An 18207-nucleotide genomic window follows, 5' to 3' on the forward strand; every position below is an offset into this window, starting at 1 on the left:
ACTAGGGTGAGGAGCAGTCATACATGGCCATCGGGACACTGATCATGGGGACACTAGGGTGAGGAGCAGTCATACATGGCCATCGGGACAGTGATCATGAGGACACTAGGGTGAGGAGCAGTCATACATCGCCATCGGGACACTGATCATGAGGACACTAGGGTGAGCAGCAGTCATACATGGCCATCGGGACACTGATCATGAGGACACTAGGGTGAGGAGCAGTACATGGCCATCGGGACACTGATCATGAGGACACTAGGGTGAGGAGCAGTCATACATGGCCATCGGGACAGTGATCATGAGGACACTAGGGTGAGGAGCAGTCATACATGGCCATCGGGACACTGATCATGAGGACACTAGGGTGAGCAGCAGTCATACATGGCCATCGGGACACTGATCATGAGGACACTAGGGTGAGGAGCAGTACATGGCCATCGGGACACTGATCATGAGGACACTAGGGTGAGCAGCAGTCATACATGGCCATCGGGACACTGATCATGAGGACACTAGGGTGAGGAGCAGTACATGGCCATCGGGACACTGATCATGGGGACACTAGGGTGAGGAGCAGTACATGGCCATCGGGACACTGATCATGAGGACACTAGGGTGAGGAGCAGTCATACATGGCCATCGGGACACTGATCATGAGGACACTAGGGTGAGGAGCAGTCATACATGGCCATCGGGACACTGATCATGAGGACACTAGGGTGAGGAGCAGTCATACATGGCCATCGGGACACTGATCATGAGGACACTAGGGTGAGGAGCAGTACATGGCCATCGGGACACTGATCATGAGGACACTAGGGTGAGCAGCAGTACATGGCCATCGGGACACTGATCATGAGGACACTAGGGTGAGGAGCAGTACATGGCCATCGGGACACTGATCATGAGGACACTAGGGTGAGGAGCAGTACATGGCCATCGGGACACTGATCATGAGGACACTAGGGTGAGGAGCAGTACATGGCCATCGGGACACTGATCATGAGGACACTAGGGTGAGGAGCAGTCATACATGGCCATCGGGACACTGATCATGAGGACACTAGGGTGAGGAGCAGTACATGGCCATCGGGACACTGATCATGAGGACACTAGGGTGAGCAGCAGTCATACATGGCCATCGGGACAGTGATCATGAGGACACTAGGGTGAGGAGCAGTCATACATGGCCATCGGGACACTGATCATGGGGACACTAGGGTGAGCAGCAGTCATACATGGCCATCGGGACACTGATCATGGGGACACTAGGGTGAGGAGCAGTCATACATGGCCATCGGGACACTGATCATGGGGACACTAGGGTGAGGAGCAGTCATACATGGCCATCGGGACACTGATCATGGGGACACTAGGGTGAGGAGCAGTACATGGCCATCGGGACACTGATCATGAGGACACTAGGGTGAGGAGCAGTACATGGCCATCGGGACACTGATCATGAGGACACTAGGATGAGCAGCAGTCATACATGGCCATCGGGACACTGATCATGGGGACACTAGGGTGAGGAGCAGTACATGGCCATCGGGACACTGATCATGAGGACACTAGGGTGAGCAGCAGTCATACATGGCCATCGGGACACTGATCATGAGGACACTAGGGTGAGCAGCAGTCATACATGGCCATCGGGACACTGATCATGAGGACACTAGGGTGAGGAGCAGTCATACATGGCCATCGGGACACTGATCATGAGGACACTAGGGTGAGGAGCAGTCATACATGGCCATCGGGACACTGATCATGGGGACACTAGGGTGAGGAGCAGTCATACATGGCCATCGGGACAGTGATCATGAGGACACTAGGGTGAGGAGCAGTCATACATCGCCATCGGGACACTGATCATGAGGACACTAGGGTGAGCAGCAGTCATACATGGCCATCGGGACACTGATCATGAGGACACTAGGGTGAGGAGCAGTACATGGCCATCGGGACACTGATCATGAGGACACTAGGGTGAGGAGCAGTCATACATGGCCATCGGGACAGTGATCATGAGGACACTAGGGTGAGGAGCAGTCATACATGGCCATCGGGACACTGATCATGAGGACACTAGGGTGAGCAGCAGTCATACATGGCCATCGGGACACTGATCATGAGGACACTAGGGTGAGGAGCAGTACATGGCCATCGGGACACTGATCATGAGGACACTAGGGTGAGCAGCAGTCATACATGGCCATCGGGACACTGATCATGAGGACACTAGGGTGAGGAGCAGTACATGGCCATCGGGACACTGATCATGGGGACACTAGGGTGAGGAGCAGTACATGGCCATCGGGACACTGATCATGAGGACACTAGGGTGAGGAGCAGTCATACATGGCCATCGGGACACTGATCATGAGGACACTAGGGTGAGGAGCAGTCATACATGGCCATCGGGACACTGATCATGAGGACACTAGGGTGAGGAGCAGTCATACATGGCCATCGGGACACTGATCATGAGGACACTAGGGTGAGGAGCAGTACATGGCCATCGGGACACTGATCATGAGGACACTAGGGTGAGCAGCAGTACATGGCCATCGGGACACTGATCATGAGGACACTAGGGTGAGGAGCAGTACATGGCCATCGGGACACTGATCATGAGGACACTAGGGTGAGGAGCAGTACATGGCCATCGGGACACTGATCATGAGGACACTAGGGTGAGGAGCAGTACATGGCCATCGGGACACTGATCATGAGGACACTAGGGTGAGGAGCAGTCATACATGGCCATCAGGACACTGATCATGAGGACACTAGGGTGAGGGTCAGTCATACATGGCCATCGGGACACTGATCATGGGGACACTAGGGTGAGGAGCAGTCATACATGGCCATCGGGACACTGATCATGAGGACACTAGGGTGAGGAGCAGTCATACATGGCCATCGGGACACTGATCATGAGGACACTAGGGTGAGGAGCAGTCATACATGGCCATCGGGACACTGATCATGAGGACACTAGGGTGAGGAGCAGTACATGGCCATCGGGACACTGATCATGAGGACACTAGGGTAGGGAGCAGTCATACATGGCCATCGGGACACTGATCATGGGGACACTAGGGTGAGGAGCAGTCATACATGGCCATCGGGACACTGATCATGAGGACACTAGGATGAGGAGCAGTGCATGGCCATCGGGACACTGATCATGAGGACACTAGGGTGAGGAGCAGTCATACATGGCCATCGGGACAGTGATCATGAGGACACTAGGGTGAGGAGCAGTACATGGCCATCGGGACACTGATCATGAGGACACTAGGGTGAGGAGCAGTACATGGCCATCGGGACACTGATCATGAGGACACTAGGGTGAGGAGCAGTCATACATGGCCATCGGGACACTGATCATGAGGACACTAGGGTGAGGAGCAGTCATACATGGCCATCAGGACACTGATCATGAGGACACTAGGGTGAGGAGCAGTCATACATGGCCATCGGGACACTGATCATGAGGACACTAGGGTGAGGAGCAGTCATACATGGCCATCGGGACACTGATCATGAGGACACTAGGGTGAGGAGCAGTCATACATGGCCATCAGGACACTGATCATGAGGACACTAGGGTGAGGAGCAGTACATGGCCATCGGGACACTGATCATGAGGACACTAGGGTGAGCAGCAGTCATACATGGCCATCGGGACACTGATCATGAGGACACTAGGGTGAGGAGCAGTCATACATGGCCATCGGGACACTGATCATGAGGACACTAGGGTGAGGAGCAGTCATACATGGCCATCGGGACACTGATCATGAGGACACTAGGGTGAGGAGCAGTCATACATGGCCATCAGGACACTGATCATGAGGACACTAGGGTGAGGAGCAGTACATGGCCATCGGGACACTGATCATGAGGACACTAGGGTGAGGAGCAGTACATGGCCATCGGGACACTGATCATGGGGACACTAGGGTGAGGAGCAGTACATGGCCATCGGGACACTGATCATGAGGACACTAGGGTGAGGAGCAGTCATACATGGCCATCGGGACACTGATCATGAGGACACTAGGGTGAGGAGCAGTCATACATGGCCATCGGGACACTGATCATGAGGACACTAGGGTGATGAGCAGTACATGGCCATCGGGACACTGATCATGGGGACACTAGGGTGAGGAGCAGTCATACATGGCCATCAGGACACTGATCATGAGGACACTAGGGTGAGGAGCAGTCATACATGGCCATCGGGACACTGATCATGAGGACACTAGGGTGAGGAGCAGTACATGGCCATCGGGACACTGATCATGAGGACACTAGGGTGAGCAGCAGTACATGGCCATCGGGACACTGATCATGAGGACACTAGGGTGAGGAGCAGTACATGGCCATCGGGACACTGATCATGAGGACACTAGGGTGAGGAGCAGTCATACATGGCCATCGGGACACTGATCATGAGGACACTAGGGTGAGGAGCAGTACATGGCCATCGGGACACTGTTCATGAGGACACTAGGGTGAGGAGCAGTCATACATGGCCATCAGGACACTGATCATGAGGACACTAGGGTGAGGAGCAGTCATACATGGCCATCGGGACACTGATCATGAGGACACTAGGGTGAGGAGCAGTACATGGCCATTGGGACACTGATCATGAGGACACTAGGGTGAGGAGCAGTCATACATGGCCATCGGGACACTGATCATGAGGACACTAGGGTGAGCAGCAGTCATACATGGCCATCGGGACACTGATCATGGGGACACTAGGGTGAGGAGCAGTCATACATGGCCATCGGGACACTGATCATGAGGACACTAGGGTGAGGAGCAGTACATGGCCATCGGGACACTGATCATGAGGACACTAGGGTGAGGAGCAGTCATACATGGCCATCAGGACACTGATCATGAGGACACTAGGGTGAGGAGCAGTCATACATGGCCATCGGGACACTGATCATGAGGACACTAGGGTGAGGAGCAGTACATGGCCATCGGGACACTGATCATGAGGACACTAGGGTGAGGAGCAGTCATACATGGCCATCAGGACACTGATCATGAGGACACTAGGGTGAGGAGCAGTCATACATGGCCATCGGGACACTGATCATGAGGACACTAGGGTGAGGAGCAGTCATACATGGCCATCGGGACACTGATCATGGGGACACTAGGGTGAGGAGCAGTACATGGCCATCGGGACACTGATCATGAGGACACTAGGGTGAGGAGCAGTCATACATGGCCATCGGGACACTGATCATGAGGACACTAGGGTGAGGAGCAGTCATACATGGCCATCAGGACACTGGCGCCACAACATCACAAGACGACCCAAAAAATGTCGAGTGGGTTTGAAACTAACCTAACAACAACGTTAGTCAAATGTTCCTCTAATGCTTTAACCCCAATGGCTTCCATAGGTTTAACCTCCAGCTCATCTGCACGTTTTATAATGTGTTTAGATTCCACCCAATCTATAATGTCTCATAGAATTTGTCATTAAGACTTTTAAAATATGAAAATGTTGTTGATGGAAGCCTTCTCGATGTTGCTTTGAGAGTGAGGAAAAATAAGGAGCATCAAAGGCTCTTTGTTGAACCAGAACATGTGAAATGGTAAAAGAGAAATAGTCCTCCTCTCTGATGACTCCATCACCACAACATCAAGTCCAGATTCACCACATCAACCATGGAAGTAGAACGGATCTCAAAGCCCCTCCTGAAGTAGCAGACCATGGCTCTGTTTCAATAGCCACACTACTATACACAACACTTAGATCACACCCACCCAGGCAGGAAGTGGAATGGATCTCAAAGCCCCTCCTGAAGTAGCAGACCATGGCTCTGTTTCAATAGCCACACTACTATTAACACTACTATACACAACACTTAGACCACACCCACCCAGGCAGGAAGTAGAACCACTCCTGTACCACTCATTCAGGGGCACTATGGGAATGTCATCCTTCCTAGTTCTTCAAAAGCTAAAGCTCTGAGAAACACACAGATCAGACACAAGCTATATTGATATTGAACTTGAAGAGAAGTATCTGCGCTTGTAGAATAGATAAATGCATCTCAGGGAATGTTTTGCTGGACCTCTCTCTACAAGGTCAACACCTTCATAGAGCTCAGCCTCAACCGTGAAAACATCAACAATGTTTCCTCCAGTGAGCCGCTGAGACAGTTATTACAGCTGGGTGCCTCGGTGCAATAAAGTGGTATTTGTTGGTGCAGCAGGCTTTTATGATAAGACTGGACTGATTGAGGATAGGGCTCTGTGATAGAGGAAAGATTGGGAAGATAGAGTCATAATTCTCTGAACAGATGGACCCAGCTCCTGAGACCATAGGGAGAATTGACCAATAAATACACACCTGTAAGTGCGCACACACACACACACACACACACACACACACACACACACACACACACACACACACACACACACACACACACACACACACACACACACACACACACACACACACACACACACACACACACACACACACACACACACACACACACACACACTAAGGATAAGGAAGGCAGGCAATGAGGCAGGCATGCGGCATGCACGCACACAAACACACACGGACAGAGCTGGACACACACAGATGGACAGTGCAGGACACACACATTTCATCAGGGCTGGGCGTTTAATAAGGGAGCAGATGCCATGAAAATAGACCCAGGAAAGAACCAAAGGCTATCACTCGCTACTAATGATCCTGAACATGACAGATGCATTCCTCTGCTTGACACTTCTCAACACCTCTCATCTCATCCATATGGAGCACCCATATGCACAGTCACACCACACATGCATCACAGTGTACACAGGTGTACATCCACAACAAGCTCCATAAACCTTCACATCTCAATCTTTTAACACGCTCCTCACATGAGACCCAACATAATGTACCCTTCAAGGAGATAACAAAATGACGGTCCCTGGCTTGGATTCTGAATGCATACACCTATACAGAGTCAGTCCATTTCGACACAGGGGACGAAGGAAAGAGAGATGGGGGAACGAGGTACGCATCCAACTGGAATAGGGTGTGTAGGAGCTGGAGCCCAAATCTCCCCCCCATCATCATCATCATCATCACCTCAGAGTTGGCATAGCATCAGTTACACCCTCCAGCTCTCTGACATATCAGTCAACATCCTCATCCCTCACCACAGCAGCAGTATCCCAGCTCCGATCACCCACATCACACAGAGAATTCACCAGCAGGGCAGCTCTCCCCTGATTCTCCTTCTCCTCCCAGCAATCAACACAGCAAAATCAACACAGCAAATTCTGGATCAGTTCCCTGGGAGAATCACTCACACAAGACCCTGAACATCATTCCCACTTCGCCTGATTCCCAGCAGCATCGCTCTCACATGCACCGCTTTCATCCTCTATCATTTCTCTTAGCGCCGCCCCCGTGAGACAGACCCTCTCCGATATCCACCCCCCCAACCCCACTTCAACCACCCTACCGCTCTAAGACCCCTCTCCCGGTCTCCAACTCATCCACCCAGCAAACAGGTAGAAAGGATGGGAAAAGAGCCGTCTACTGTACGCACACTGACGATCCTCTCGGAGGTGCCCCCTCGGGAGACGGTGGTCCCGTTGAGTCCCACCAGAGAGGGCAGTGTCTGGGACATCCAGTTGGTCACCATGGCCATGGTGCTGAGCACCGCCCCGATCTTCAGCAGCGGCACGCTCATTTTGCCTGTCCCCCCACCTCCACACCGCTCCGTGCTCCTCAGCCCCTACCGTCCCTCTGCCCTGCACTCTTCCACCCCACTCTGCCTGCCTGCACCGGGACCAGTTAGTCGGCCAGGCAGGAGCAGAGAACCAGGCGGACAGGCAGTTAGCCAGAGACACAGCCCCAGCACGGTGGCTCTCTCCTCAGCCCAGGGAAGAAACTAGAACAGCTCTGATAACCACAGACCCAGGCTTAGTCAGTCAGTCAGCCAGCGGTAGAACCAAAGAGCGGGGCAGAGGACAGGAGCTCACATCCAGCAGCAGCATCACACTGGGTTTATCTCTCTGAGAGCAACTGCCTGCCAGAGCCTCTCTCTCCCTCACTCGCTCTCTCTCAAGATACAGAGCTGCTCATTGGCTGCCTCCCTCTCTCGTCCCCTCCCTAGTGGCCTCTCTCTCTCTCTCTCTCCTCCCCTCCCTAGCTGCCTCTCTCTCTCTCTCTCTCTCTCTCTCTCTCTCTCTCTCTCTCTCTCTCTCTCTCTCTCTCTCTCTCTCTCTCTCTCTCTCTCTCTCTCTCTCTCTCTCTCTCTCTCTCTCTCTCTCTCTCTCTTCTCCAAGGCTGCCTTCCTCTCTACTCCCTGGCTGCCTCCCTCTCTCTCGTTCCCTCCCTGGCTGCCTTCCTCTCGTTCCCTCCCTGGCTGCCTCCCTCTCTCTCGTTCCCTCCCTGGCTGCCTTCCTCTCTCTCGTTCCCTCCCTGGCTGCCTCGCTCTCTCTCGTTCCCTCTCTGGCTGCCTCCCTCTCTCTTGTCCCCTACCTGGCTGCCTCCCTCTCTCTCGTTCCCTCCCTGGCTGCCTCCCTCTCTCTCGTTCCCTCCCTGGCTGCCTCCCTCTCTCTCGTTCCCTCCCTGGCTGCCTTCCTCTCTCTCGTTCCCTCCCTGGCTGCCTCGCTCTCTCTCGTTCCCTCTCTGGCTGCCTCCCTCTCTCTTGTCCCCTACCTGGCTGCCTCCCTCTCTCTCGTTCCCTCCCTGGCTGCCTCCCTCTCTCTCGTTCCCTCCCTCGCTGCCTCCCTCTCTCTCGTTCCCTCCCTGGCTGCCTCCCTCTCTCTTGTTCCCTCCCTGTCTGCCTTCCTCTCTACTCCCTGGCTGCCTCCATCTCTCTTGTTCCCTCCCTGGCTGCCTTCCTCTCTACACCCTGGCTGCCTCCCTCTCTCTCGTTCCCTCCCTGGCAGCCTCCCTCTCTCTTGTTCCCTCCCTGTCTGCCTTCCTCTCTACTCCCTGGCTGCCTCCCTCTCTCTCGTTCCCTCCCTGGCTGCCTTCCTCTCGTTCCCTCCCTGGCTGCCTCCCTCTCTCTCGTTCCCTCCCTGGCTGCCTTCCTCTCTCTCGTTCCCTCCCTGGCTGCCTCGCTCTCTCTCGTTCCCTCTCTGGCTGCCTCCCTCTCTCTTGTCCCCTACCTGGCTGCCTCCCTCTCTCTCGTTCCCTCCCTGGCTGCCTCCCTCTCTCTCGTTCCCTCCCTGGCTGCCTCCCTCTCTCTCGTTCCCTCCCTGGCTGCCTCCCTCTCTCTCGTTCCCTCCCTGGCTGCCTTCCTCTCTCTCGTTCCCTCCCTGGCTGCCTCGCTCTCTCGTTCCCTCTCTGGCTGCCTCCCTCTCTCTTGTCCCCTACCTGGCTGCCTCCCTCTCTCTCGTTCCCTCCCTGGCTGCCTCCCTCTCTCTCGTTCCCTCCCTCGCTGCCTCCCTCTCTCTCGTTCCCTCCCTGGCTGCCTCCCTCTCTCTTGTTCCCTCCCTGTCTGCCTTCCTCTCTACTCCCTGGCTGCCTCCATCTCTCTTGTTCCCTCCCTGGCTGCCTTCCTCTCTACACCCTGGCTGCCTCCCTCTCTCTCGTTCCCTCCCTGGCAGCCTCCCTCTCTCTTGTTCCCTCCCTGTCTGCCTTCCTCTCTACTCCCTGGCTGCCTCCCTCTCTCTTGTTCCCTCCCTGGCTGCCTTCCTCTCTACTCCCTGGCTGCCTCCCTCTCTCTTGTTCCCTCCCTGGCTGCCTTCCTCTCTACTCCCTGGCTGCCTCCCTCTCTCTCGTTCCCTCCCTGGCTGCTTCCCTCTCTCTCGTTCCCTCCCTGGCTGCCTTCCCCTCTACTCCCTGGCTGTCAGCGTCTCCTCCCTTACTCCAGCCTTTCTTTATATGCTTTTACGTCCCTCCTTTCTTTTGAATCTCTCCCTCTCTTTCAAGCCTTCTATCGCAGTTCTCTCCTGACTGTTTAGCATGTTCATTGAAAAGCACACAGTCACAGAGAGAGAGACGATGACACTGTGGAGGGAGGCTGCAAGGGTATGTAGATGAGTGCAGACAAGACAGGACAGGACATTCAGTGTTCAACACCATGACTGTGTTGGGTTCCATTACTCTGTCCATCTCACAGCTAGCCTGCAGCCTGTTCAGAGGCATCACCTCATATACATCCCCCTCTCTACTCAGATGGACTGGAGGAGGAGGAGGAAGACACAAGCAGGGTGGGTATTAATGAGGAAGATGAGAGAGAGGAAGAAGAGGGAGAGGAGGAGAAGGGGCAAGCAGGGTGGGTATTAATGAGGAAGAGGAGGGAGAGGAAGAAGAGGAGGAAGAGAAGGATGACGAGGTGGGTATTAATGTGGAAATAAGTGGAAGAGGCTGCATGGTGAGATGGACATAAGGAGGAAGAGGAGAAAAATTAGGGAGAGGATGAGGTATAAGTAGGCATTCTTGGCATGGTATTAATGAGGAAGAGGAGGAGTGAGTACGCAGGATGTGTGGGATGGGTATTAATGAGGAAGAGGAATGAGGTATTCCAGCCCACAGCTCCTCTTCTCCTCTTTTCCTCATCTCTTCTCCTGACAGCCCATCAGTTACCCCTCCTGACTCTTCCTTAATCACCCTGTAATATGCACTCTCAACCGCTGCAGCCCCGCTCGCCACTGCACGCGCGCGCACACTCTCACACACACACACACACACACACACACACACACACACACACACACACACACACACACACACACACACACACACACACACACACACACACACACACACACACACACACACACACACACACACACACACACACACACACACACACACAATGCTATCTTTTAACTCAAGCTGAACAAACCCCTCTCTCAAAGTACTGGCCATGCGAGGAGTTTTCAGTGTGGACCTAACTAACTAAACGAGTTGATGCAATGGAAAGTTAATCAATAATAGGGAGGTAATTATAGAAGTGGAGAAAATTGGAAGCCTAATGGATCTGACTGTGAAATGAAGTAGGAATTAAGAGGCTTTTCATGGAGCAAAATGGCTGCCATGTCGTGCATCACCCAGGTGGATGCTACAGAGTGGGGGTGGTAGAGTGAGTATGTGGAAACCATGCAAAGCAGTTGATTATCATCATTGTCATCAGGTGGTGGTTGTTATCATCATTACTTTCTCTTGTTCTTGTGAAAGTGTTTCTTGAACCAGGCAATAGTGTCATGTTTCAGAACTTCTGCTTACTCTGCCCATAGAAGATGGTGTCAATTTACCCTGTAGGGATTATGCATCAGCATCAAATGCCCCTCTAAAACAGCAGCCACTCATAATGATGACAGACTGCCTGGGTGTGACAGTATGTCCATGTCATCTCCTCTCCTCTTTGTGTATGGTGACTGATTGATCTTGTCAGACAAGCCTCTCCTATCCAGATACCGACACTGGGCAGGGGCTGGGTTGGGGCTGGATGGATGGTGAGTGATATGGGGTTTGCTGTGTAGGGCCATGGGTTGACATGTTATGAGAGGAGACAGCTTGCTGAGCTCCATCCAAGACATGTCAGGCCTCCTCAGCTCACCTGCTTGCTCTCTCTCTCCCACTCTGCCTCTCCAGCCTATTGCTGTGACAAGGCTGCCCTCAAGTGGCCAGTAGGAGCATTACAGCTGTTCAGCTCACGCCCATTTGCTTGAGGCCAATCAGCCTTTGACATTTACTGCCTCGCTGGTGTTAACCCGATGGTGGTGACACATAATTGTCACAGTTTAGTATCATGATGGCATGTCAAGGAATAATTGAGTCACACATCCTCTCTTTGTCTGTTGTAATGATTCTATATTCACTATGCTTTCCCTTCTAGGCTGTCGTATGACGCATTTATACATGTAGCTAGATCACACACACACACACACACACACACACACACACACACACACACACACACACACACACACACACACACACACACACACACACACACACACACACACACACACACACACACACACACACATCTCTGCAGGATCCTTGCCTTGCCCTGGATATGAAAGAGTAAAAGATCACAGCAAAGCAGACAGAAGTACCCCTAGTCTGGTTGAACCTGAGTATGAGTGGGCTGGGAATTGCCAGGGACCTCACAATACGATATTATCCTGATATGGTGACCGGTAGCCTAGAGGTTAGAGTGTTGGGCCAGGAACCCAACGGTTGCTAGTTCAAATCCTTGAGCAGACAGGGTAAAAAATCTGTTTATGTGCCCTTGAGAAAGGCACTTAATCCTAATTGTTGCTGTTGATAATGGTTCATGCTGGCTGTGATCCCACTGTCTCAGGGATATTCAAAAAACACATTTCCATTTCATACATGCATATAATACACACTTGTACATGTGTGGAACAGGACTAATGTAAGCACCCATTACATTATTATTACTTAGGTGCCGATACGATATGTATGTGATTCGATACTGCGATTTTATTGTGATTTGATGTTCCAAAAATATTGCTCACTATGTGCAGACAGTGGCGGTCGGTGCCGTTTATGATGACGGAGGACGAATTTAAATGTTCTTATGAGCATGGCCTTATTTCTATTACAGCATATTGGATAACTGTCATTCATACTTCACCCAGCTCAATGTAACATGGATAGGCTTAGGCTACTACATGTAGGCGCACAGGTCCAGAGAAATCAGAGTAATGAAGGTGACAGACAGTGACACATTTAATACCGGCTTGCACACACTTGCCTGCATCTAGCTGATCTAGGTTGTAATCATTAGTCCAACAGTTGCAGATGAGAGTTTCTATTGGACATATTCAGGTATGTTTATTCCCGTTTTGTTCCGTTTGCTTCCGTTTAAGAAAGGCTTTTCAACAGAATCGGCAGAATGAATACACCCCTGATCAATGTAGCCTATATATACTCTGAACAAACATATAAAAAGCAACACGTAACAATTTCAAAGATTTGACTGAGTTACAGTTTATTTAACCTGTTGCGTGTAGGGGGCAGTATTTTGATGTTTGGATGAAAAACGTACCCAAATTCTCAGGCCCAGAAGCTAGAAGATGCATATATATGCAGATTAGGATATAAAAAACTGTCTGTGAGTATAACAGAACTGATATTGCAGGCGAAAACCTGAGGAAAATCCAACTAGGAAGTGCCTCTTATTTTGAAAGCTCCCTGTTCCATTGCCTGCCTTCCCTCCATTTAAAGGGATATCAACCAGATTCCTATTCCTATGGCTTCCACATGGTGTGAACAGTCTTTAGACATAGATTCAGGCTTTTATTCTGAAAAATTAGTGTGAAAGATCACATCGTGTTATTGGATGGCTGGGTGCCAGCAGCGTTTTGCATGCAACAACAGAGTTGAAAAAGCTAAGGTCCGGTTGAAATATGATCGATTATATATTGTAAAAACAATCTGAGGATCCATTTTAAAAAACGTTTCACATGTTTCTACGAACTTTACGGGTACTATTTGGAATTTTCGTCTGCCCCCTCGTGACCGCTCGAGCCTGTGGATTTCTGAACATAACACGCCAACCAAATGGAGGTATTTTGGATATAAAAATTATCTTTATGGAACAAAAGGAACATTTATTTTGTAACTGGGAGTCTCGTGAGTGCAAACATCTGAATATCATCAAAGGTAAGCGATTTATTTTATTGCTTTTCTGACTTTCGTGACCAATCTACTTTGCTGGTAGCTGTTTGTAATGTTTTGTCTGCTGAGAGAGATGTCCTTACATAAACGCTTGGTTTGCTTTTTCCGAAAAGCTTTTTTGAAATCTGATACTCCGGATGGATTAACAACAAGGTAAACTGTGTTTTGCTATATTGCACTTGTGATTTCATGAAAATTAAACATTTTTAGTAATTTCATTTGAATTTGGCACTCTGCAATTCAGTGGATGTTGACGGGATGGGTGCATCAAGTAGAAAAGGAAATCAGTCAATTTAAATAACTGAATTGGGCCCTAATCTATGGATTTCACATGACTGAGAATACAGATATGCATCTGTTGGTCACAGATACCTTTAATAAAAAAATGAGGGTTCTGGATCAAAAGGTAGAGTTGTGGATCAGAAAACCAGTCAGTATCTGGTGTGACCACCATGTCCCTCATGCAGCGCGACACAACTCCTTCATATAGAATTGATCAGGCTGTTGATTGTGGCCTGAGGAATGTTTTCCCACTCCTCTTCAATGGCGGTGTGAAGTTTCTGGATATTGGCAGGAAATGGAACAGGCTGTCGCACACATAAATCCACAGCATCCCAAACATGCTCAATGAATGACATGTCTGGTGAGTATGCAGACCATGGAAAAACTGGGACATGTTTCAGCTTCCAGGAATTGTGTACAGATCCTTGTGACATGGGGCCATGCATAATTACGCTGAAACACGAGGTGATGGCGGCGAATGAATGGCACGACAATGGGCCTCAGGATCTCGTCGCGGTATCTCTGTGCATTCAAATCGATAAAATGCAATTGTGTTCATTGTCCATAGCTTATGCCTGCCTATACCGTAACCCCAACACCACCATGGGGCACTCTGTTCACAACGTTGCCATCAGCAAACCGCTCGCCCACACGATGCCATACAAGCTGTCTGCCTTCTGGCCGGTACAGTTGAAACGCAGGATTAATTCGTGTAGAGCACCCTTCTCCAGTGTGCCTGTGGCCATCGAAGGTGAGCATTTGCCCACTGAAGTCGGTTATGACGCTGAACTGCAGAGTCAGGGGAAGACCCTGGTGAGGACGGCGAGCATACAGTTTCTGACAGTTTGTGCAGAAATTCTTTGTTTGTGCACAACCACAGTTTTATCACCTGTCCGGGTGGCTGGTCACAGACAATCTTGCAGATGAAGAAACCGGATGTGGAGGTCCTGGGCTGGACTGGTTAAGGTTGTGAGGCTGGTTGGACGTACTGCCAAATTCTCTAAAACAACGTTGGAGGCATCTTATTGTAGAGAAATTAACTTTCAATTATCTGGCAACAGCTCTGGTGGACATTGCTGCAGTCAGCAGGCCAATTGCATGCGCCCTCAAAACTTAAGGCATTGTGTTGTCTGACAGAACTACACATTTTAGAGTGTTTTTGGATCATCTTGGCAAAGGAGAAATGTTCTCTAACAGCGATGTAAACAAGTTTGTGCATATAATTTGAGAGAAATAAGCTTTTTGTGCTTGTCTAAAAATTTGGGGATCTTTTATTTCAGCTCATGAAACATGGGACCAACACTTTAAATGTTGCGTTTATATTTTTGTTCAGTATAATTCCTTCTCTCCTCCTCTCACCTTTTCCTTTCGCTTGTGGACTTCAGTGCACAATACAACAGCTGTTTGTGAACACCTTGACAAGCCAAACTTTCCTATCATAACCGCAACACACAGCCTTCATCGTTGCCACCATATTAATGTCATAGTCAACATAGCTACTAGAACTAACACATTAGTAAACCCGCTACAATCATACAGTACAGCAAGTAGTTTAGCAGTTAAACTGGCGGGCCCCGGTGGCAGGTCTTAGAAGAGTTCCATTGTTGGAAAGCCATAGCCAGCTAGCTAACAAAGCAACCCACTGTTTGAACCGTGTGTTTGAGTAGGCTTAACTAGATAGTTACATTCGCTAGCCAAGTAAGTGAAAGTGAAAGTAAAAAAATATATACTATGAAATAAGGCTCTCTCTTGCTTCTCCTGTTCAACTATTGTCTTTCTCTGTCTTTGAGTGAACTACATTTTATGGATTGCAGTGCTAGCTAGCTGTAGCTTATGCTTTCAGTACTAGATTAATTCTCTGGTCCTTTGATTAGGTGGACAACATATCAGTTCATGCTGAAGATAGGTTGAAGGATGTCCTCCGGAAGTTATCATAATTACTGTGTAAGTCTATGGAAGGGGGTGAGAACCATGAGCCTCCTAGGTTTTGTATTGAAGTCAATGTACCCAGAGGAGGACAGGAGCTAACTGTCCTCTGGCTACACCATGGTGCTACCATACAGAGTGCTGCTGAGCCTACCGTAGACCTTCATTACTAATCAATTATTTGGTGACATGTGAATATAATTAATATATTTTTATCAAAACAGTTTAACTTTTCTGATATTCACTGAGGAGGATGGTCATCCCCTTCCTCCTCTGAGGAGCCTCCACTGGCTGCAGAGAGAGAAGAGAGAGCATGATAAAATGAGTTTATCAATAACGTAAATAAAAGTGCTGAAAACATGTTGGCTCACTATTTGAAAATAGTTTTGGGGTTAATTATTGTGTGTAATACAGCATGTGTAAGCAACACATCATACATGTGTTAGTGTCCATGGCCACCGGGTGGCAGCAAAAGGTTTAAAGAGATGATTTAAATAAAGAGACAAATGTATCACTGACAACCATACAATACAGTATCTCACCTTGTGATACTAATACATGTTTCTACAGAACGGATCTACCGAATCACTACTGATCTCTAGTTTGTAAGACAGATATGCAAAGATGAACTAGACACAGTTTTGGGGGAAGCAAGATTTACTGGGAACATAATAACATTTGCCATATCTATTAGAGGAGAATCCATGTATTTCAGTAAACCCACTGTCAGACTAAAGTTTGCACTAGTATGATCCGACAAGCTTTAAGAAATTATTGTCTCACGTCTGGAGTACTGCAACTCGCTGTTGGCTGGGCTGCCCGCTTGTGCCATCGAACCCTTGCGACTTATATAGTAGAACTCCACAGCCCGCCTGGTGTTCCACCTTCCCAAGTTCTCCCATGTCACCCCACTCCTCCACACACTCCACTGGATTCCAGTCAAAGCTCACATCCTCTACAAGACCATGGTAGTTGCCTACGGAGCAGCAAGAGGAACTGCCCCTCCCTACCTTCAGGCTATGCTACACCCCAACCCGAGTACCCTGATTCTGCCACCTCTTGTCTCTAGGGCAGTTCCCGCTCAGCCCAGTCTAAGCTCTTCTCTTTCCTGGCACACCAATGGTGGAACCAGCTTCATCCTGAGAGTCCCTGCCCATCTTCCAAAAACATAAAACATCTGATACTCTACCTCTTCAAAGAGTATATTAAACAATCCCCCCCAGAAAAAATGCCTTTTGTAAACTAACACTTGCACCCGACAGCCCATCCCACCCATCTCTACTGTTAGCTACTTGATTGAGTACAAATGTACTATGACTGTGACATGTGGTTGTCCCACCAAGCTATCTTAACATGAATGTATCTTAACATGAATGTATCTTAGTGTAGCCGATGTGAAATGGCTAGCTAGTTAGCGGTGGTGAGCGCTAGTGGCGTTTCAATCGATGACGTCACTTGCTTTGAGACCTTGAAGTAGTGGTTCCCCTTGCTCTGCAAGAGCCGCGGCTTTTGTGGAGCGATGGGTAACGATGCTTCGAGGGTGACTGTTGACGTGTGCAGAGCGTCCCTGGTTCGCGCCCAGGTCGGGGCGCGGGGGCGGACGTAAAAGTCTATACTGTGACATTAACAAGAATGTATCTCAACATGAATGCACTAACTGTCAGTTGCTCTGGATAAAAAAGTCTGCTAAATGACTAAAATGTCAAATGTAATGGAAAGCCATTCTGACATTTTACCTCCTCCCTTTCTTTCTCTCAATTTCTCTACTCTCCTCCCTTTCTCTCCATTTCTCTACTCTCATTCTCCTTTTCTCTCTTTCTCTACTCTCCTCCCTTTCTCTATGCTCCTTCTCCTTTTCTCTCTTTCTCTACTCTCCTCCCTTTCTCTCCATTTCTCTACGCTCCTTCTCCTTTTCTCTCTTTCTCTACTCTCCTCCATTTCTCTATGCTCCTTCTCCTTTTCTCTCTTTCTCTACTCTCCTCCATTTCTCTCCATTTCTCTACGCTCCTTCTCCTTTTCTCTCTTTCTCTACTCTCCTCCATTTCTCTACGCTCCTTCTCCTTTTCTCTCTCTCTACTCTCCTCCATTTCTCTATGCTCCTTCTCCTTTTCTCTCTTTCTCTACTCTCCTCCCTTTCTCTCCATTTCTCTACTCTCCTTCTCCTTTTCTCTCTCTCTCTACTCTCCTCCATTTCTCTATGCTCCTTCTCCTTTTCTCTCTTTCTCTACTCTCCTCCCTTTCTCTACGCTCCTTCTCCTTTTCTCTCTTTCTCTACTCTCCTCCCTTTCTCTCCATTTCTCTACGCTCCTTCTCCTTTTCTCTCTTTC

At 49.7% G+C, this 18207-nt stretch overlaps 1 protein-coding gene across 3 annotated transcripts in view; it reads right to left on the bottom strand.

The window, feature by feature from the left end:
• The window catches only part of LOC118373396 (noelin-2-like), a 121752-nt gene that overhangs the window by 50831 nt on the left and 52714 nt on the right, over nt 1-18207 (bottom strand). Inside the window, exon 1 of one of the 3 annotated variants that reach the window (XM_052518822.1) lies at nt 7608-8084. The exons of the other annotated variants lie outside the window; for them this stretch is intronic. Coding sequence (XP_052374782.1) covers nt 7608-7751 — 144 coding nt within the window. The 5' untranslated portion in view covers nt 7752-8084. Of the gene's footprint in view, nt 1-7607; nt 8085-18207 lie in introns of those variants that run through there. 3 annotated transcript variants of the gene reach the window in all.

Source organism: Oncorhynchus keta, chromosome 5, assembly GCF_023373465.1.
Source record: "Oncorhynchus keta strain PuntledgeMale-10-30-2019 chromosome 5, Oket_V2, whole genome shotgun sequence".
Taxonomy (NCBI): Eukaryota; Metazoa; Chordata; class Actinopteri; order Salmoniformes; family Salmonidae; genus Oncorhynchus; species Oncorhynchus keta.